Source organism: Miniopterus schreibersii (genome assembly GCF_964146895.1).
Source record: "Miniopterus schreibersii genome assembly, chromosome: 8".
Classification (NCBI taxonomy): Eukaryota; Metazoa; Chordata; class Mammalia; order Chiroptera; family Miniopteridae; genus Miniopterus; species Miniopterus schreibersii.
The window spans coordinates 11,458,979-11,480,740 of NC_138109.1; the positions used below are offsets into that span (position 1 = coordinate 11,458,979).

A 21,762-nucleotide genomic window follows, 5' to 3' on the forward strand; every position below is an offset into this window, starting at 1 on the left:
TTCCTTAGTCTCTGGGGAGGAAGATGTTTTACCTTAAACCATGTAGACCTCAGAACTGTTCTTGCCATATGACCAGGACCCAAGGCTCATGAAAGCAATGTTACTTACCTGAAACAGTGAGGCCTGCGTTTGCTATATCGGGTTTACAAATGGCTAATTCTCTGTGTGGAGTCAGGAGCGTGGGCGAACTTACTTACTTAGTGTTAGCAAACTCTTCTCCGTTCCACTGTTCCAGGTGCCTGGTTGCCAAGTTAATTCTAGCAGTCACTAATCCCTGCTCTCCTCCCCACCCAGGTTGGCTCGAGGCCGAGAAGAGTGGGAAAGTGCTGCCCTTCAGAACGCCAACACTAAGTGCAATGGGCTCCTTCCGGTCTGGGGACCCCACGTCCCTGAGTCAGCTTTTGCCACTTGCTTGGCAAGGTGAGTGTTGAGCATTTTGCATGGTAGGAAAGGGGATTCCCAGGAGATGGGGGGCATCAGCTCTCAGCCCATCCTGTGGTAAGACCATTTCCTGATGCCTTCATTGGGTATCCATATCTCTTTGCTTGCTGGCAAGAGGCTGTTAGGAACAGAGAGGAACTCTGCTGAGAGAAGCTGTACCCTCAGAGTCTGGTGCACTGTGTAGTTTCTAGTTATGTACTACTTCTGCTTCTTTGTTGATCTAAGGACATCAGACATGAGATGCCTGACTTGATCCTTGAGACCAAAATTTCCCAGAGTTCACTTCTACAGTGTGTGCCTCTGAGGTTTAAATAATAAAAATTAATAGCTTAGTGGCATGGGGAATACCAGCCCTGTCAAGGGCTCCATTGTCCTAAAACACAGAGTAGAGTAGCTGAAGCTGCTTCTATGAGGCCCTTGCCTCTGACGGCTGTCTTGTGGAGTGTGCCCCACCCCAGGTCCTGTTCTTGATGCTCAGTGATGAAAAGGCACATAAAGCAAGTACCTGGCAGCAATAACAAGGGAAGTGACAATGGGCAGCATTGACATGCTTACCATGTATTATTGCTAAACACACTCTACAGATGAAATTGTGGCCCAGAGAGATTGAATAACTTACTTAAGGTCACACAATTAATAAGGGGCATAATAGATTGTAACGAAAATTGACATAGAAGAAGCTTTTATTTGTCGGTTGAGGAGTTGATTATTATGAATATATTTCCTGGTCAGTCAGAAGGGATAAGTTCTATCTTTGTTCTTCCAAAATGTACTTCTATATGTTGCCACGCTGTGTCCTATGACATTGGTCCATCAGGACATGGGTCCCTCGAAACCAGTGGGTTCTCATCAAAGCTTGGAGGGCATCACTTTCAGTCACAGCAGAAATGAAATGTCCTTTGCTTCCTCTTCCTACTCCAGTGCTTGTCCTCGACTCTCCCTTTCACCCCTCTGTCCATTTGTTTAACCTGTGCAGCCATCAGGGAAGGGGGTTTTCACCAGGGAATTTGCTTCCATTTCACCATTTGTTTTGCATCCCCCAGGCACAACACATACCTCCAGGAATGCACGGGCCAGCGGGAGCCCACGTACCAGCTGAACATCCACGACATCAAGCTGCTCTTCCTGCGCTTCGCCATGGAGCAGTCGTTCAGCGCGGACACTGGTGGGGGCGGCCGGGAGAGCAACATCCACCTGATCCCCTACATCATTCACACTGTGCTTTACGTCCTGAACACGTCAGTATCTTGCATCCCACTGGGCAGCATCAGTTGACTCAATAAGACCTCTCATTTGTCCATAGTTGCCCTAGTTAGTTACAGAGCAAATTTCTGGCCTAAGGCAGCCTTTACTGAAGTAGGAGTGTTCATCCACGGCTTTTAGGTGACTTCCTTCCAAAACTGCCCTGTCTTCCACCATGGGCAGCCAAGGGCTGCATCTTTGGACTGACCTTCAGCACAGAGAGGGCAGAAACTGGGAGAAGCCAGACCATCAAAGCTTCTACTTGGATGTAGCCTCTATTTCTTCCTCTCCTTGCAACACTGTCTTCTCTTGGATGGGGGAGGTGAGAGGTTGGAGCCACACACAGTCACTTCAAGGGGTTGCAGGTGAGGGTTTCATACCTAGGGGATATGGCAGAGCCAAGAACCCATTTCATAAATGGAAACTGGACTTGCTTCCCCTGTTTTTTCTCCAGTGAATAATACTTCTGGCAGGTGTGAGGGGAAAGGAGGGAGTGTTAAAAATTATCTGGGAAAGTCAACTGACAAGGAAGGCAGCCAGGAAAAATCAGATTTGTATTTTCATCCATATGTACATAATGGAGTAGTTAGGTTGCTATGTGAAAGTATGATCTTGAAGCACTTAGGGGTAGAGAATAATATTCTTTCATTCCACATCTGATTTCAAAAGCAAATTAAGAGATTTAATATACTTAACTCTTAGATTAAATGGTTTCATATTTTAGCCCCAGACTTCAAGCAAGAGCCTTACAGATCTGCTGGGCAAGAGAATTGGCAGGCTGTGGAAAGGCTGTGCACAGTTTACCCCAGGCAGCTGCAGTTCAGTTTAGGCAACAGGACAATATGTCTCTTGTCCTTGCTGGTCTTCTCTCTTCAACAATGTTATCTTCTGCTTGCCTCCTATTTCCTTGTGAGTTAAAAGGCTGATCTCCAGACCATAGGCTTCATTGTTGAAAAGATGCATGGGCAGGTCTCCGTCAGTGCATTACATCACCTGCTAAACTGTTTAGACTGTCAGAAGAAACACCTGCATCGCTGACAGCACAAACGCTCCCACTATGCAAATTGTGCTTCAGGCCTTAGCCGCGCTAATTGCGTGTTTGTAGCCTTTGACAGAGCTCTTGGCTTTGCAGAGACATGTCTCTTGTTGGCAGCTAGGACATGGAGTGGGCTGCTCCATTCCCCAGGGCGGAGGTACACCGCAGAGCAGGCATGATTTCCCCGCAGAACAGAGCTGGGGATTTTAGGTGTCACTGTTTGTCAAATGCTAGACATTCTAACTCCTGCTCAAGCTCCTTGGTGGAGAGGGAGTTGGCTGTGTCATGGTTGTGTTGGTCAGTCCGAGGCTGACCTGGAAGCTTCATGCAGAAGCAGTTTCTCATCCCCAGACTGCTTCCCTAGCTGGTCACTTCACATTGCTGCAAGCTTGGTCACAGGGGGGCTGGGTGAGGGGGGTGGCTGCCTTCAGTGGACCATTTGTGTATTAAGGCAAGAATGTGACACCATGATCCAGAGCAGAGTTGAGCAGGTCCTATAATGGCAGAAAGCTTCTGATTCCCAATTCTGGAGAACATAGTTGAGTGTATTCACTGGTTCCATCTATGCCACTCTTCAGAGAGCAGGGTGTCCTTGCACTGCCCCTCCTGCTTCCCACAGTCTAGAGTCTGGCAGTGCCGTCTGCACACCGGGTTACTTTGACTCTTATGACTCTTAGTGCTATGTTTTGTTTATTTCCCCCCATATAATTGGGACATCAGGCTCTCTTGGCCTGAGAGCACCATCCAGGTTATAAGGAGAGAGTGTAGCCAGAAATACCTGATCGTTAGGGGCTCCTGCGCCCTTTCTGTGCTGACTCAGGGACCACCTACCAAGGCTTCATTTTGGAGGGGAGATAGAGAATGAATTAATGCTGGATAGGCTCTGGAGCCAGACAGCCTGGGCTCAAAGCCCAGTTCTTTCACACCCCAGTGTGTGACTTTGGGCAAAATACTTATTTTCTCTGTACTGGAGTTTCCTTTTCTATGAGATTGGGATGGTGCTGGTCCCTGTTTCAGAGTTATTGTGAGGATGAAATGAGACAGTCCACATGGAGGTCTAAGAAAGTTGCCTGCCATTAAAGTTCATGATCATCATCACTGCAGTTTAGGCAAGAGTGAGAACAAGAGGCAGTGCTCACCTGGAAGAAGCTGTTCTAATGGAGAGAGGGCACAGACACACAGGAAAACAAAATAGTCTGGCCGGTTTGGCTGAGTGGTTAGAGCGTCAGTCTGCAGACTAAAGGGCCCCGGGTTCAGTTCCAGTCAAGGGCATGTACATCGGTTGCAGGCTCGATCCCTGGCCCTGGTCAGGGCTCTTGCGGGAGGCAACCAATCGATGTGTCTCTCTCACATCTCTCCCTCTCTCTCCTTTCCACTCTCTCTAAAAACCTTGGAAAAAATATCCCTTGGGTGAGTATTAAAAAAAAAAACGGAGCCCGGCCAGGTGTGGCTCAGTGGTTGAGCGTTGACCTAGGATCCAGGCGATCGGGGTTCGATTCCTGGTCAGGGCACATGCCCGGGTTGCGGGCTCGATCAGTGACTCTCTCATCATTGATGTTTCTATCTCTCTCTCTCCCTCTCCTTTCCTCTCTCTGAAATCAATAAAGATACATTAAAAAAAACCCCAAAAAACAGGAAAACAATGTAGTGAGCCATGGACAGCAGCTGATGGAAATGGAGTGCAAATAACTTAGCTGTAATAAGACACCTCAGATTCAGGGAGTGTGAGCAGTGAGCTCGGAACCAGAGATTCTGGTTTCACCTTGACCCTATCACCCAACGCTTGGTGACCTTGGGCAAATCACCGTGGTAAAAAGGTGCCGGCTGTCACCTTCCAGAATTATGAGGTCACTGATGATGGAGTGTTTGTGAATGTGCCCGACCCACAGGGTGCTCAGAGCCAGCGGTTGTTTGGAATTGTGTCAGAGCTGAGCTGGGGGTGGGGTGGGGAGGGGGCCAAGGAAGGTGCCACCAAGAAGGGCTTGGAAGGGAAGCAGCAGCAGTTGGAGAGGAGATGGGAGGGGTGGTCCAGGATGGGTGGGAGTGTTGTGTTATCCAAGAGTTCAAGACACTTAAGAAATGGAGCACACCCTCCTCCCCTCTTGCTGCTGGTCCCTGGCATCTACCCTCGTTTCATCAAGCCCTGTTTGTTCTAGAACCCGAGCAACTTCCCGGGAAGAGAAGAACCTCCAGGGCTTTCTGGAGCAACCCAAGGAGAAGTGGGTAGAGAGTGCCTTTGAAGTGGATGGGCCTCACTATTTCACAGTCTTGGCCCTTCACATCCTGCCCCCCGAGAAGTGGAGAGCCATTCGTGTGGAAATCCTGCGGAGGCTGCTGGTGACATCTCAGGCCCGGGCAGTGGCTCCAGGAGGAGCCACGAGGTTAGTACCTGTCCAGGAAGCTGTCTCCTGCCCCATTGCCTGAACTGTGTATTCCTAGTGTGTGAAAACTGCCAGGCAGTGAGCGAGTGCTGAGGGAAGGTGCTCATTTGACTCAGTTATCGGTCCTGACCCTTCTTCATCTGCCATGCCCAGTTTAGGCCTGATGGCTGGCAGGTGCCTGGCCACCTTTGGTCTGGTATTCAGCCACTAGAGAGGCAGGGCCAGGCTTGTCTCCGGGAAATTTCAAGAGGCAGCCAGCCATGCACAGTCTTGAGACTGACGAGGAGGAGCATTTGGGTGTCGGGCTCAGACAGGTGACAGGTTTCCCAGGCTGCTGGTCTGGCATAAACTAAAAAAGCCTCTGCATGGTTGCAGTTGGAGATTTTCTTTTCCTATCATTAAAAGCTTGTCATCTCCCTCCTTGGTCACATTCTAGTCCTGTCCTTGTCATGTCCCACAAGCTGTTCTTCCTCTCCTATTGATGTGGACACCTCCCAGAGGAAGTGGTCTTTGTTTTTTTGACCTTGTGCTGTGATTTTGGCCTTGTGGGTCAGGTGGGAGGTGACTTGAGAGAAACATCTCCAAACAACAACCTGAAGCCACACACTCAGTGGACTCCGTGGGCACCACTCTTGGCTCACGGTGGCCTTGTGCAGTCTGCCTGCCCTATGCTGCAGAGTAGGGGATGGGTTTGTCGGCTTTCTGCTGCTTGAGGAAAATCATCCCTTTTGGAAGATCTATCCTTGGGATTCTGCTTTCGCTAAGATCTGAAGAAACATTTCCACACTTGTAGGTCAACAAGGGAGCCTAGGAGGAGCTTTCAGGCCCCTGATAGTGACAGACCAAGTGGAAACAGCCATGAGCCTGAATTGGCACACCTGGCATCTTTACTTCAACAGCTCTGATTTATCAAGTGTTACTAGTTGGTGCCTCCCGCCCACAGGGAGACCAGGTTGGAGCTCTGCTGTTGAATCAGGCCAGTCTCAGTTTCTCTGTGTAGAGCAGGAGGGGCGAGTCTTGTTAGATTCCTATCTGACCCCTGCCCCCATTCCAGACATATCACTTCCGGTGTTTCCCAAGAGACCGAAGCATTAATAGTTAACTAGCCTCCAGAATCACAAGTTAGATATGGTGGATACCAAGCTGTTGATAAGCCAGGCTGGCCTGCTTCCATAGCACATAAAGTGGCGATTTACTGGGCACAGGCTCTCAGTGGCAGGTGTGAAATCTGAGCCCACAGGAGCTGTTTTGCTTTCAATTAGGAGACTGGAATTCATTACTGTCCCAGGCAGTTAAGGAAAAGCCGATTTGGTCACAGCTTAATTAGGCAATCCAGTGTGAGCTACACTCATGAGTTGCCATTTTCTCTGTAGCAGTTTAGTCACCTTTCCTAATTAGCCTTAAATAATTAAGTTGGGCAGGGCTATTCAAGATTCCTGCTCACCAAGGCAAAAACAGTCACAGAGAAGGACCAAACTTGGTGTGGTGTGGAGACATGAGCCAGGGTGCTCCTGAAACAGGCTGGAGGAGGACCTGGGCATTAGCACGGTATTGAGACACCTCTGAGGAGAGGCCATGGCTGGAAGGACATTTAGAGGGTGTTACCTTGCTGGTTGGGGCAGTGTCGCTGGCACAGGCTTTGTACATTATGGGGTGGGAGGCAATGGTAGACACAAAAATGTAGCTCTAGGCATCTGCACAAGAGAAGTCGGGCTCTTCTGCGTGTTTCACATTTGAGGAGGAAGGGTCGTCTGCCAGGAACTTGCAGATACTTAATCCTGGGACTTTCTTGTCATCTAGTTTGCAGAGAAATGGGTCACTGTCCTCATCCCCAGGCCCCTCGCATGGTCTTTTTCACTTTAGGCTGCAGCATCCTCACGCCTGGCACACAGGGGAGAAATTGGGTGCTTTGGCCCGGCCAGGCGTGGCTCAGCGGTTGAGCGTCGACCTGGGATCCAGGCGATCGGGGTTTGATTCCTGGTCGGGGCGCATGCCCGGGTTGTGGGCTCGATCAGTGACTCTCTCATCATTGATGTTTCTATTTCTCTCTCTCCCTCTCCTTTAAAATAAAAAAATAAATAAAAAAAAGGAATTGGGTGCTTTGGAGGGCATCGGGTGGAGGGAGGGTACAGGAAGCATATTTCAGCAAGTGGAATATTTACATTTACTGACTAGGTGTGATGGATGGCCTGTCTCATCACCTGAGGCCCATACGGTATAGGTTTAGCTTCTGTAATAAGTAACACACACACACTAATACTAAATTCTAGTCCCTTTAGTTGTGGGCTCTGTTCAGTGTGTTCCTAGGTGTAGCATCTCCATGACAAGGGTTCATCTGGCCTTTACTTACTACAGATGTGAAGCCAGTTTGCAGACAGTACTTCTTGTAGACTTGGGTGGTAGGACCGAATTCTGGCCCTGATATGTCACTCCCTGCGCAGAGAGGAGTCTGTATTTCGCAGTGGCTCCGCCTGGTGTAACCAGCCCTCACGGCAGCGGTGCCTGCCAAGGAGGCAGCAGACGTGGTTGCAGGTAGCCCCCAGTGTTCCAGGGCCTGCCGGGCCCTAATCCTCAGGCACCTTAATCATGGGATTAAGTAGAGGCGGTTGATACTGGGTAGAAACCAAGAGGTGTGGTGAGCAGTTTGCTCGGGATTATCCCGGCCTTGGGAGGGCCGGGCGCTTGCGTCCTCCATCCTGCGCCTCACATTGCTCATCGCCACTTTTCCACCAGCTTGCTGTTTTCAACACAGCACGTGGTTAACAAATTGCTGTATCTGGTGGCTTTCGGTCTGCTGACTGAAAATCCTCCCAGTGGGAATGTGAAGACTGTGGAGAACCTCGCTTCCTACTTCACTTATTACAGCTCGTGTAGGGGCTCAACATGGGAACACGCGAGTCCTTGGTCTTTTTAAGGCAGTAGCTTTTTGGTTTCCATGTCACAACTGTGTCTCCCTTTCTTCCCATTTACCCTGATTTGGAAGAGTCAGTACTAAAGATGAATGTGTCATGGAATGTGTTTGTAGTAAATGAAGTACTGGGTCCCGGGGCTTCAGAAGGCCCTACCCACAGCTGCTTTTTTTTGAGCAGACATACAGAGGCTGGCACTGAGTGACACACAGATTACTATGACTCTTCCCTGTTCCCCCATGCTTTGCCCTGTCCTGGAAGGACCCTTCCAGGGTCTGCATGGACATGTAATGGGGTCTTCTTTCCAGGCTGACGGACAAGACCGTGAAGGACTACTCTGCTTATCGCTCTTCCCTCCTCTTCTGGGCCCTTGTCGATCTCATTTACAACATGTTTAAGGTAAGGACGCCATTGGAGGCTCGGTGATGTCTGCAGGGGTGTTAGGTGACGTGCTGCTGGCTCTGACCCTGCCTCAGCCAGCAGGTAGCTGCTCCTCCCCTGGCCTCTCCCAGGGAACAAGCACACCCACCGTGGGAGGGGATTTACACCAGCCTAGACCCTGGCGTGTCTGTGCTCAACCCTATCACTTGGTCTCAGGCCTGCTACAGACCCACTTCTTCAAGAAAAGCTTCCCTCCTGAGTCACCCTTTGTTCATTCTTGTCCCCTCAGTTTCGATAAACTCCACTGCTCTGCTGAATATGACTTACTCTAGCCCAGCTTACAATAGGACACTCCTCTCTGCCTGGAAGAAATCAGAGGGTTTGGGTGGTTCCTTTCATAATATGAATGAAACAGCTCAATTGAGGCATCTTGACGTTTCCCTTTCTTTGGGAAATGCAGATGTGATGAGTGTGGAGTAAAGAATGCAATCACTTGTTGTAGCTTGTAGGTTCAGGTGACACAGTGTGTAATAAAGGGGCTGTAAGAGGAGTGAAATGAAATTTTATTGTTCCTGGAAGCAAAACACATCCTCCAGGGAACACTTTGATGTCCCTAGGAGGTCTCTCCTTTCACAGGACTGACAGGGCCTGATTTGAGGCATTAAGTCATCTCCCCCTGCCCCTCCCGGGCCTGTCTCCTGTTGGTTCTTGCAGAAGGTGCCTACCAGCAACACAGAGGGAGGCTGGTCCTGCTCTCTAGCGGAATACATCCGCCACAACGACATGCCTATCTGTGAAGCTGCTGACAAAGCCCTGAAGACCTTCCAGGAGGAGTTCATGCCCGTGGAGACCTTCTCGGAGTTCCTCGACGTGGCTGGTCAGTGTCAGGGTTTTCTGTCTCAAAGATCTTCTGCAGCAAAACCCGTTTGTCTTAGTGGGGCTGGCCATAGCTTTTATCTTCACATATCAGAAGAAACACAGGTGAAAACTAGCCTGTGGGCCACCAAAAGATCTGGAAGAGATAAGTACATACCAAGCCACTGATTATGAGAGCAGCAGCTATGGCACACGTTGTGGACTCACTGCTTTCCAGGCACTGTGCTGCCCACTGCATTTCCCTGTCCTCAAGGCAGCCCTGTGAGAGGCAGGGCTGTGGTCATCCCCACTGTGCAGATGGGGTAACTGAGGTGCTGAAGATTAAATACATCTCTAGTGGGGCAGAGCTGGAAAACTGGTAGAGCCCCCTTTTGATTCCTGGCTCTTTATGACAGTTCAGAGAGGACCATGGAGCTTATTTGTCTTTCTCTAGCCTCTTCTGTCACAGCTGCCCCTGGAGGGATGTAGAAGATTTCAACTTTGATTTTTAAAATAAGTGGTGAACATCAAAGCATCAGAGCAAAGGGCATCTCGATTATAAGAACAGGGCAGCACTTTGAGCACTTATCCTATGAGACAGCCTCAGTTCCGTGTCCACACGAAGCTCATCCTTCTCTCCTGCGTATGGATTCCTTATACAACAAATGTGTATTTTAATTGCAAACACATTAAAAATTGTTTGGATTTCATAACCAAGCATCAGGTGACCACAGGGGGTGATTTGGGCTGCTGCCTGGGAAAATGTACCTCGGATCATAGATCCGGCGCCCTCTCGGTCTGTGGGCGCTGTTACTTCACAGCCCCTGTCACTGCCGCCTGTTCAAGGTGGGGCTCCCAGGGCTGAAGCAGAGGGGCCCACACCTGCCTGACTCCTGTGAGCTTGTTTTATTTTCCCCTGATGTTCATTGTGGGAATGTTGTGACATGAAAAGAAGCAGGGGGAAAATTTCCCGATCCCACTGATATTTTTCTGTCTGCCCTCTGGGAACTAAACTCTCAAAGGTCTGGAGTGATGCTTCTTGTGATGCTCCCAGCTCAGCCCCAACTGATGGAGTGTCCCCCAAGGCCCTGGGCTTCCACTTGACTGTCCTTTGCGGTGGCCTCAGTGGAAGCTGTGCCCTAGGATGGGCCTTTATCAGCCTGGTGCCTCCCCGTCATCGGAGGTCACGTGGTAGCACCGCTCCCTGCAGTTCCTTTGTTAACGTCACTGGATGCTTCCACGTGCATCTCTCCAGCCTTGACTTTTTACCTTAGCTACTCTCCTGCCTTCTTCCCAGGAAGTGACCTCCTACAAATATGCAGGTAGCCTATGGATCTGTCTCCTCAGGGCCGAGCACTGTGCCTGTCACCCAGGGGTCTGGTGAATGTCGAACAAAGACTGTCAGTGTGAATGTAAGAGTCTGAGTAAGAGGAAGGAGGTGGGCAGGGTAAGGAAGGTGGTCACCTCAGTTCAGGGCTTTGCAGCAGCCCCAGGCTGGCAGCAGCATCCTGGCCTGAAGTAGGGGAGCACAGGAGCCGGTCGACATGGAGCCTCTGTGGCCCTCACTCAGAGTTCCAGTTTTCATAGCCTGACTTTATTACTTTATTTAAACTGGTAGAAAATTTCAGAACATCGGACACACCCTATCTGAATGCAAGGACAGAAACATCTTCCGAAACCAACTGGAGATGATCAGTGCCTCTCTTCCCTGCATTAATCAGATTCTGGGGAGAGAACTTCAGTTTGCGTTGTGCTGGGCCTTGGGGTAACAGCTCCTGCTTGTTAAACGTGGGTGCCCTGCTTTATGTAGGAGGGCCAGGGACAACAGGGGACCTGATGCTGATTGTGCGCCTGTGCACTGGGCGCTTTCACATACATGCCTAATTTAATCCCCACAATGATGAAACAAGGACTTGTCACTGTCGGAGCTTCTGAGTGTCAGCAGCTGGCTCAGGGCCCCGGGACTAGCGCCCAGAGTTCAGATGAGCCTAGGGTCCTGCTACCCTTCTCTGCACCTCCAGACCTCTAGGGCGGTGATATTAACCTTTCTTCAGTCCAGGTCCCTTTGAGAATGTGCTGAAGGCTATGGACACTTTCCTTCCATTTCCACTCAGTTTTAGTGGCCCTGCAGGCCCCTGCTGTGGTCTCTGGACCCGGGCTTAGAACTTCTCCGGGAAGACTGTGAGGTCAGCCTGTGCCACTGTAACCCTCAGACAAACAGCAGTGCCTGGTTCCAGAGCAGACCTCCTTTCACAGGATGGGAGTGTTTGCCTGGTGACTCTTTCCCCAATCATGGCCAAGCCTCCAGTGAGCCGCTGTCAGAACTTGTTGGAGTACAGTATGTTCTCTTCGTGGATGTGGCAGCCATGACTCAGTGGACTGGGGGCTATGCATTCCTTTCCCCTAACCAACTTCTGCCTCTGTTTCCAGGTCTACTATCAGAAATCACTGATCCAGAGAGTTTCCTGAAGGACCTGTTGAACTCAGTCCCCTGACTGTCCCACAGAACCGCTGCTGACCCACTGACGCTGGCTGGCCTCCCATCCCTCTGTGTTCCTCCCTCCTGTGCATTGATTCCCACAGGACGCCACATCAGTACTCCTCCCCTCCCCTCCCTCATCTTTCCTTGGAGTGGCTTGGGGTTTTTAGGCTTCCTGTTTTATCTTGTGTGTGTGGTGCACTAGCTATGAAGTTATTTGTAACCCAAGCCATCGAAGGACCTGTACATACCTAGGAGCCATGAGTTGTCCTGGCCAACTTAATACTTGAGTGTGCACATCTTGAGAAATAAACGAATGACTTAATACACATTGAAAAAGAAGGTGTTGACTGCTGCTTAAACCCGTCCTTAGTGACACTGGCCAAAGACTTTTCCTTGGCCACCCACCCTTTCCGATGTCAGCGCAGGAAGACCATCAGATTTGCTGTCTGGGCCTCTTGTCAGCGTCAAATGGAGCCTGTCTGTGTTCAGCCAGCAAGTTGGGGCACCGCATTTGATGAATGTGATCTTTCCTAAAACAAACCCCTTGGCCAAATCTCTTAATGGTTAGGCCTTAAGAGCTGGAGCCCAAAGACACGTGGAGCCCAATGATTTTCTAGCCCACGGCAGAAAGCAGCTCCGTGCAGTAGGGCACCAGCCTTTCTGCAGCAAGCGCATCGGACACTCGCCTGCCAGCTGCGGATCAGGAACCCTTTGGCGACTTCTCTTCAGGGTTGCTTGTTAGGAGAGAGCCTGGGGTAGACCTAGAATCACAATAATGAGCAGCTGTCTTTTACCGAGTACCTCTGCCAGGCCCAGTGTGTGTGGTTATTTCTAGTCTTCTGACAGCCCTACAGGAAAAGGCCACTGAACCAGTGTCACTTGCCGGAGGCCTCCGCCAGTGGCTGCCAGAGCTGCAGGTTTGTGCCTCTGAAGCTGTGTCCTCCAGCACTGTGGCTCCTGTCCCTTGGGGGCCTGAGACCCACTTGCCACGTTCATGGGCAGTGGCCCTCTTGCTAGTGAAGCAGCAAAACCCCTAAGAACCTCTCTCGGACCTTAGGGCAAGGCTGGTCCAGATGGCCTCTGGGGAGGGAGAACTCGCCGGCGCCCATGTCTTGACCTCCGTGACTGCTCTGCTGCTGCTTCTCTGAGTGATAGACTCCCCTTTCTTGATGTCCAGTTTATGTGGCTCCATCCTCAGGCCAGGCCATGTGGGACAGGAGGTTCCTTTGGGCCCGTTTCAGAGACTTCCACAGCCAGGACTTCGTGTCCCTTCCACAGAGCCTCTGACGAAGTCGCCACAGCAGGCGTGAGCATCGTGCTTGGGGTTTAGCCAGAGACAGAAGCAGTTTGTTGCAAGAGCCTAGCTGGTGGCCCTGGCAGATGAGAGTGTGTGAGCTCGCATGCATATCGGCATCGGTGTTGGCATTGGGCGATGGGCTTCTGAGGGATGGATGTGGCTGAGGAAAGGGCGCGGCATCGCCCAGGCCATGTCAGGTGCTCACTGCGTTTAGACCCCAGCTCCACCGCCTCCTGTGTCGCCAATCTCCACGCCTATAGGTGGGAATATCATGCGGGGTAGGGTGGCTGCCAGGCTCACATGAGATTATTTGCCCATGTAGTAAGGAAGTAGCTGCTCTTCCTATTAATGAATTCCCTTTCAGTCTACAAAGTTTTGATTTTTTTCTTTACTGAAGCTCCACGTCTCAGGTGAGGTCCAGCTGTGTCTAGTGGAGGCGGGTGAAGGACCTTGATCTCAGGGACCCTGTCTTTGCACACTGAGTGCAGCAAGTTTCTTCCCTCTCGTGGGTCCATCGTCTCCCACCTTCTGGTCGTCTCCCGAGAGACCATTGCAGGTATGCGTTAGCGTGCAGAGTGGCTGTTGTTATAACATCCTTGTAGCAAATAAACTGGGGCAGCTTCTGGGGCGGTGAAGTAAGAAGGGTGAGCGGGGCAGGTGCCTGTGTGAACAGGACTTCACCTGCTCACCAGGCATCGGCTTGCTGTCTGTGTGGCACCGTTGTAGGCTGAGCTGTGTTTGAAGCGACACCTCAGGGCACTGGTGTTGACATGGCGCCTTCGGGAGCTTAGCTGTGGACTGGTGGTCATGACAAGGTGTTCATTTATTTTCTTTTCTGCCCTTCATTTCTTGCAAAGGCCTCAGAGGAATTTGGCCCCAACCCAAGTGCATCAGGCCTCGTATTTTCACTGTCACAGCTTTCCCTGCTGTGACACACAATTGCTTCCCACTGACGGCCACCGTCCCAGACAGACTGCTGACACGTGGCCATGCAGGTCTGTGATGGGTCCCAGGCCAGTGCCTGAAGCAGAGTTTGGGCAGGAGGGGAACTGACTGGTCTGGGGAGGGGACTCCACCCCCGAGCCCAGGGCTCATGAAAGTAGCCTTGAAGGACACCAGGCAAAACTCAGTCCCTTCCTGTACCGAGCCATCTCTGGGCTAATTAATTGCTTCTTGGGTTCGTTCCTGTCTTTCTCAGCAGGCAATCCCAGTTGGGAATTCAGATGATTCCATACTGAATTATGCCTAGTGATTGCTACAAGTTTTAAGCTCCAGAGTCTGCGTTCAGCTGTATCTCATCTCTCCTGGCGCCTAGCTTTCCGAGCTCAGTGCTCTTTTAGGTGGCCCCTTCCTCATGAGGCCTCCTGCCCCAGTTATGTTTGCTGAAACACCAGGGGCTGTGCTTGGTTATTTGTGTTTAATTCTCGCATCAACCCTACAAGTTAGGTAGTGGTCCAACCTTACAGATGAGGAAAGGGTCCCAGAGGGAGTAACTTGCCAGCTGGGAGCCAGGCGCTGACGGGGTGCGGGACTCTGCACAGCTCCACACATCACCCCACTCATATCCTCAGTGTCTGCTTGGTGCAGGCACCATTACCATGCAGGGTGCTGAGGGCGCAGCAGGGGTTCCACAGTCTGTCCCTGTGGAGCACACATTCCCACAAGGGGCAGAGGCAGTAAATGAAGAGAGAGGGCTGGAAGGTGGGGTGTGGGGCAGAGGGTCTGGGCCAGCCGATTTCTAATGAGGCATCAAATCAGTCCACCTACAGCTCTGACCTGCTCACCCCAGGTTCTCAGGCCCAGTCATGACAGGTGTCCTGGTTGTCACGCAGCAAACTCCAGTGGGCAGCTTGTCTGTGTTTGGCCCCCGGGCAGTTACTGCTGCTTTGGCCAGGTGGGCCCTGTGGGGGACTGGGGACCAGCCAGAAAAGGAGACTCTGGTTCCTGTCTTCAGAATACAGCCTGGCTCTCGCCACTTCTCCCACCCTGCACCCTGGTCCTGGGAGCTCGCAGGATCCGCTCACGGTCTCCTGGCTTCCTGTTGCCCCAACGACCCAGGGCAGTCATTTAAAAATGCCATTCAGATGTGACTCCCCTGCTCAATCTCTTCCAACTCACGCATTCACCTTTAGTGTGGAGTCTGAACTCCCTCTCACAGCCTCGGCTCCTCTCTCCCTCCCACTGCTCCGTACACTCCCTGCTGTCCCCTCCCTACTGTCCCCTCTCACACCCCACAGACTTGCTGTCCCTTTACCCCCAGATGTTTGTGTGCTTGTCCCCTCCCTCCAGTCAGGTTCCTGTCAGTCTCCGAGATGGGCCCTGACGAGAGCTCACTGGAATCCCTCCCTGGCTGCTGTTTCATGCGCTGAACTCAGCTTGCTAGTTTGTGTACTTGGTGGTTTATCTCCCTAAGCTCCATATGCTAGTGACTCTCCCTATTTACTGCTGTATTTCCAGTGCCTGGAGCAGTGCTTGCTCCACAGCGGGTGCGCCAGGGTCTCCTCGGGACAGTCAGGGGCAGCTGTGCCCACAGTCCTGTGCGAAATTCTGGGTGACACGCAGAATGGCGTGGGTGCACAGGGTCTTTCACCACCCTCTCCCCTTTGCTGTCTTTGCAGCAGAGTTCGGGCTGATGTCCCAGAATATGCTGGAGGCAGAGCTGGGCTCAGACCCAAGTTGGAGCACCCAGGTTCGAGTCCCTACTGGGGCTCCTGCACGTGCTGCACCCCCTTTCTCCTGTCACACACTGCCCCAAGGGCAGGGCCATTTCTCTGCCCAGAGTTACCTCTGGCCTCCCAGGCCTCAGGAAGTCTTTTGAAGCTGGACTGTTCCCAGAAGCACTGAGGGATTGGCAGTCAGAGCCAAGATGAGTTCCAGGCTGAGCCCCCTGGAGTCCGCTGCTGGCTCTTCCCCGGGGGCAAGGCCAGAGCCAAGATAAGTCCTGGGACTGAGCCCCCTGGAGCCAGCTGCCCACTGTTCCCCAGGGGTGAGCCTGGGACTACAACTTCTGGCTTGTCTTGGCCACCTCAGCCCTCTTTCCACCTCAGGACTGATTGGTTGTAGCTCAGATGTGGAGGGGAGCAGGGCAGCCCCTGGCCAGGGGAGAGGATGCGGACCTTACCAAGTGCCTGCTAGGAGCTGGTGTTTTACCTGCAGTGCCATCTATGCAACCAGAGGCACCCCTTTTCCAGACAAGTAAACCGAGGCACAGAAGCTAATAGCTTGTCTAGGTTCATGCAGCTGAGACAGGCAGCGTCAAGATTAGAACCCAGACCCGCTTGGCTCCTAAACCCCGTGAGCGAGAGTGTTGCTGGCGTGGGGAGAACTGGTGCTTAATGCTGGAGGGGAAGGACCGGGAGGGTAAGGGTGTAAAGGGCGGTTTGGGGATGTGACCCAGCTTGCTCCCTCCTGTCCTCAAGGCCCTGGGACACACCGTCAGAGCCCTGTGCCTGAGGATGCAGCATTTCCCAGACTAAAAAGATTCATCACGTGAGCGACTTAGTCTTGTGGTCACCACATGTGGGCGGCGTGGTGCTGGGCACACTCCAGGGCTCCGGAGGCCCCAGCGCTGCTATGGGACATGGGCCAGTCTCCTCACCTGGCTGAGGGTGAGGAGTGAGTGAGCTAACGTGAGAGAAAGTCCTAGAACCAGGCACGGCCCAGGCCTTTCGCTGTAGCTCTGGTTGCCAGTGTTGGTGTTACCGCAGAGAGGAAGCGCAGGCGGCTGAGGTGCAGTCACCTCGCCTCACCTGCTGTCAGGAAGACCCGTGGCTGCAGCACGTGCCCACACGCACGCACGCGGCCCTTGCACATGCCTGCCTCGCTCGCGCTGAGCCTGTTGCTTGGTGATTCCTGTTTGTTCCCCATCGTTATTTCCATCTTTGCTGCTCTGTGGTCCCCGCCCTGGGGGCTACTCCCTCTCCTGCCCATCCTTGTCTGTTGTCTCATCTCGGAGCGTGGCCCAGGCTCGTGTGCTATCAGCTCGCCCCCTTAGCCTCCCGGACAAGCCTGGAGCGGCTGCAAGGCGTGTCCAGGTGCAGAGCTGGCTCCTGCAGCTCCGGGTGTGGGATCCCTGCTCCCCCTCTCCCAGAGCACTGGGGCCCGGCCCAGGAGGGATCTGTGACAAGGACCCCGGGGCTGCACCAGCCTGTGGCCCACCTGTGCCCCTCTGCCAATTTCAGAGCTTTGGGGTGCACTCTGACCCCTTTGCTCTAGGGCTGGGACAGTGGGGCACAGAGAGAAGGAAGGACTTGCTGGGGTCCCTGGCTCACAGCATTTCCCATATCCCAGACCAACAGGTTCTGGGCACAAGAGCTCAGGGGCGCTCCAGGCCTGTCACCCGAGTGAGTGAAGAAGTTTCCAGGTCATGGCTGACACTGATAGGAAAGGGGGAACAATGATGGGTGTGGGGGCTCTCTTTTGGGAGAGAAAGTGGCAGGTGGAGTTCGGAGCACCGAGTACAGGCCCAGCATCTCTTCCAGCTCACCTCGTCCATGCTGGGCTCGCACAGCCATGCAGGTCTCCGGCCATTGTCCACATGCCCATGAACTTCAGTGGCTATGGAACTGATGGGACGAGGGTGGGAGCTGAGGGGCTGGGACAGGACCAGAACTAACCAGGAGTGACAAGTTTCTAGGGAGATCAGCGAGTGGGCCCAGAGCTCCTACCCGAGTGCTCTGAGTGTGGGCACTGAAGGAAATGGGGGTCTTCTCTCTTGGCTCTTTGGATTCTGTCCTTCAGGTCCCTCTGCCATCCTTGCCAAATTACCTTGTCACCCCATTTGCCCACTGTTCCCCATCCTGCTTGGTGTCCACAGGGCCCCTGTGGACCACCATCAGGATGTTCCTGGATTTAGACAGGCACCCCACAGTACTCAAATGCACTGAGCACCCCTCTGGGCCGAGCCTGTGCCAGGCATGGTCACTGGTCTTGGTCACTGCTTATTGTTCTTCCTGCTTCACAGCTGAGGGCCCTGAGGCTCAGAGAGGCACACTCACTTGCCAAGGCTGCACAGCCGTAAGTGGGATGCTGCCACCACCTGAGCCCTGCTCGTTCAGACTTTGAGGAAGCCCTCTCCCCTTCTGTGGGAGAGGTAGACCCAGGTGCAGACCCCCATGGTGGGGGCCCAGGGAGCAGCAGGTGCTCCTGGAAGTTGGGGAGAGCCCGGCATGCTTGGGGGACTTCAAGGTCCACAGGCCTGGAGTGTAGGGGAAGGGGCAAGGGGCGGGGGCAGGCGGGTGGCTGGTGAAGAGACATCCTGAGGGTCACAAAGAGTCTGAAGTGTGGTGAGCAGGGGAGGCAGGTTCCAGAAGCCCCAGCTCTGGCCTTTCTGCAGCAGCTTCCCCTCCACAGGACTTCAGAGACCCCTGAAGGCTGGCCCAGACCCCTCCACAGCTCAGCTCTGGGTACGGCCTGGTGGCCAGGGCTGGTGGCAAAGTGGTTGGGTTCAGACTTGGGTTCAGAGCTGGCTGTGCAGCCTGGGATGCTGCCACCGCCCGAGCCCTGAGCCTCTCTGGACCTCGAGTTCCTGATGTGTAAGAGGAACATGCCTCATCGGGTTAACCAGGAGCGCTTACACAGCACCTGGCTCAGGGAGGCTCCGGAAACACAAGTTAGGGTGATGAATGACTCACCCCCCAGAAGGGCTTTTACGGATTGGTTTGGGTGCCATCTGAGGAACAGGCAGCTGATGCAGGGCTCCTACGGTGACAGGAGCTGCTTGGAGGTACTGAGTTTTCGGTCACTGGAGGCATCCAGGCAGATGCCGCATAGGGGATGATGCTGTCGAAGGCCTGGGCAGCAGGTGGCAAGCTCAAGGGCTTTGGAGTCAGAGGTCTTGGTTCTAACTCTGGCTGCTCTGTGCTGTAACCTCGTGGAGCTAACCTTGTGCAATCTCGGTAATGCCCCCTGCAAAGGTGGTTGGTTAACAGGGCCACCTTCCGGGATAAACATGGCCATGCTCACAAAGTGCCCAGCTCAGCACAGGTGCCAAACAGTTGTGGGTTCTAAGAAACACCTCCTTGATGGGGGAGCAGAGGCTTCTGAGGAGCCCCTCCGGGGTCCTGGCCCCCTCGGAGCCGCCCAGCCCCTCCCTGGTCACTCTGGCTGTCCCCCGGCAGATGAGGCTGGCTGCAGTGAGAGTGGCCATAGGTTTCTCCAAGTCCAAAGGGAACCTGAGGGGAGATAGTGGGTCAGAGGAGAGAGCTATTTTCCCTCCCCAGGGTGTCCCCCAACACCTCTTGGAGGGCCTTGGAGGGCCTGGATCCTGGGCTGTGTTTTTTTCTCTGCCAGGGACGCCGAGGCAGCTGTGGACCCCATGGCAGGTGGGTCGCGGCCCCTGCCAGGCTCCCCTCAGTGCTGTGTGTGTGCTCTGGGCTCCTCCTGGCCTGGGGCAGCTGTGAGGATAGGACACATGTGCAGGGGTATGCAGCAACTCCTGGGGGCTGGGGGCATCCCGAGGGTGGATACAGAGCCGTCCAATTAGCCACTTTGGGGGAAACTGAGACCCTGAGGGGTAGGGAGTGTCACAGGCTCCTGGCTGTCGGGCACCGAGGGGCACATGGCCTCCTTGAGAAGTGTCAGGGGTGTCAGGGGAGGAGGCCCCAGGCCGGGCCGGGCTGCCGGACGCCCACCCACGCCACACAACCAGGCAGAGCGGGGAGCCGAGTCCAGGCCCACCTGAGGCCGCAGTCTACGGCCGTCATCTCTCTGCTACCTCATCTCTGTCCTTGTCGCAGCTGGGCACTGTATTGGAAACACCTGGACTTAGGGGCGGGGTCTGTGCGGGGAACATGGAGAGCTTCCCGAGTCCCCGAGGATGACCTGGCTGAACGTGGCCAACCAGTTCCAGGAGGGTTTCCAGGGGGAGCAAGTCTGGCTGCTTGGTCCACCTCTGAGTAAAAATGGATTAGTAAGAGTGGCTTAGGAAGGGTGGCTTAGTAAGAGTGGCTTAGTAAGAGTGGTTGGACATTTTTAAAGGGTTGGAAATAAAACAAAGAAGAATTTGCAGCAGAGGCTGCATGTGGTCTGCAGAGCCTGCTGTGTGACCAGCTCTTTACCGAAAATGTTTGCCGAGCCCTGGTTCAGTGCACAATCCATGTGGGTACAGAGGAGATGCCACCTGAAGGCCACACCATGCCCAGCATCCAGTCAAAGTCCCTAACGCCCTCTAAGCCTCCCTGTGTCCGAGGTCACGCCACTGGGCCCAGCCTTTCTGGGAAACACTGCAGGCTGCCTCCCCAGCTTGTCTTCGGTGTCCCTCGCTGAGACGATGCCCAGGTTCCAGCCAAGGCTGAGGTGTGACAGCTGGGACCAGTGATGAGGGTGTTGGCGTTGCTGGGGGACATGGAGCAGCTGAGAAGCTCCCAGCTGTGGTCAGAGACCCCAACGCAAAGCCACCTGAACAGTTAAGGGAACCTACTGTCTCACCCAGCAACCAGCCCAGAGGGGGCGACCCAGGAATGGTTGATCCAGGGGTTCAAGCCGCAAGGGAGAGGGTCTTTGCCCCCAGGCTGGTTGCCCCCACCTCCCACATGGCTGCTGCCCCCAGGGTCCAGTCATCACATCCACCTGACAGCGTCCAGAGGAAGACGGGGCGTGCGGATTCCTGCGTCCGCTTCTCAGGAGACCTCCTGGAAGCCCCCAGAGGGTTCCCCTCACATCTCATGGGCCCCTCACCGACCTCTGTTCCACGCCTGTCAGGAGACATGGGGTGGCCCAGCTTGGTTCAGACAATCAGCCCCTCCCCGGGGCCGGCAGGGCGGCACCTGAGCCCCTAGGGCTGTGAGCAAGGGGGGCGGGACGCGGTCAGGTGGACAGCGGCAGTGCCTGTCCTAGTCCGCCCTGGGGGCCCCCAGCCTCCCGCACTCCCTTCATGCTGCTATCAGAACTGGTGGGCACAGGCCGCCACACTCCCGGCCCTGGACATCTTGTGCCCCACAGCCACTGCCACTCCACGGACCCCTAAGTAGGTCCCACGTTGATTCTGTTTCTTTGCACCCCTAGCTCTGGTTTCAGAGTCTGGGCAGCCGCATCCCATTGGCTGCAGGGAGGCTGGGAAAACAAAGAAGGGCCTGAATGGTCTTGGGTGGGGGAGCGAGGCAGGGCCCCCGGGACTCACAGGGGGAATCAGAGGCCAGAACTGAGGACAGCGGACACCTGGCTTACCCCAGGGGGTGACCTGGAAGGTCAGAGACTACTTGTCACAGGGAACTCTGGTGGCAGTGGGCCTGGGTTCTCGTCCCAGCTCCACCCCTCACCATCACCTTGGACAAGTTGTTTAACCCCTGTGGGCCTCAGATTTCTCATCCCTGAAAAGGAGATAATCCTACAGCAGAAGTAAATGCAATTATGACCGCTAAGCACTGACACAGTGCTGTCACTGGCCACCTACCTACATCGTCATTAGGAGCGCCGGTGCCCGGCACAGGGCAGGTCAGCAGACAGCCACAGAGCCCTCGCTGTTCACAGGACCTGGCCGGCGCCCAGGGCAGCGGGAGGTGTACCTCAGGCGCGAAGGGAGGCCTGGGTCCCAGGGACTGAGCTGCAGCACAGCCGGGATCTTAAGGGAGGGAGAAACCACATCTGCTTGGGGTTGGTATGCACGCAGCAGGGGAGGACTTCTTGGAGGAGGTGGTGTTTGGGGACAGGTGTTCCTAGGTGGAGGGAACAGAATCTCAAAGGGGCCAGGGACAGCTGTGGTAGAGAGTGTGTGGCGGGAGCCAACCCCTGAGGACCTG

The 21,762-nt window shown here is 54.0% G+C and overlaps 1 protein-coding gene across 8 annotated transcripts in view; it reads left to right on the forward strand.

Moving 5' to 3' along the window:
- The window catches only part of UBR4 (ubiquitin protein ligase E3 component n-recognin 4), a 118,951-nt gene extending 105,560 nt beyond the window's left edge, over window positions 1-13,391 (forward strand). For all 8 annotated transcript variants that reach the window (XM_081146133.1, XM_081146135.1, XM_081146139.1 and 5 more), the window contains 6 exons: window positions 295-420; window positions 1,485-1,679; window positions 4,876-5,100; window positions 8,318-8,408; window positions 9,105-9,267; window positions 11,676-13,391. In XM_081146133.1, the coding sequence (XP_081002259.1) occupies window positions 295-420; window positions 1,485-1,679; window positions 4,876-5,100; window positions 8,318-8,408; window positions 9,105-9,267; window positions 11,676-11,740 (865 nt within the window). In that variant the 3' untranslated portion in view covers window positions 11,741-13,391. The remainder of the gene's footprint in view (window positions 1-294; window positions 421-1,484; window positions 1,680-4,875; window positions 5,101-8,317; window positions 8,409-9,104; window positions 9,268-11,675) is intronic.
- The last annotated feature ends 8,371 nt before the right edge of the window (window positions 13,392-21,762 follow it).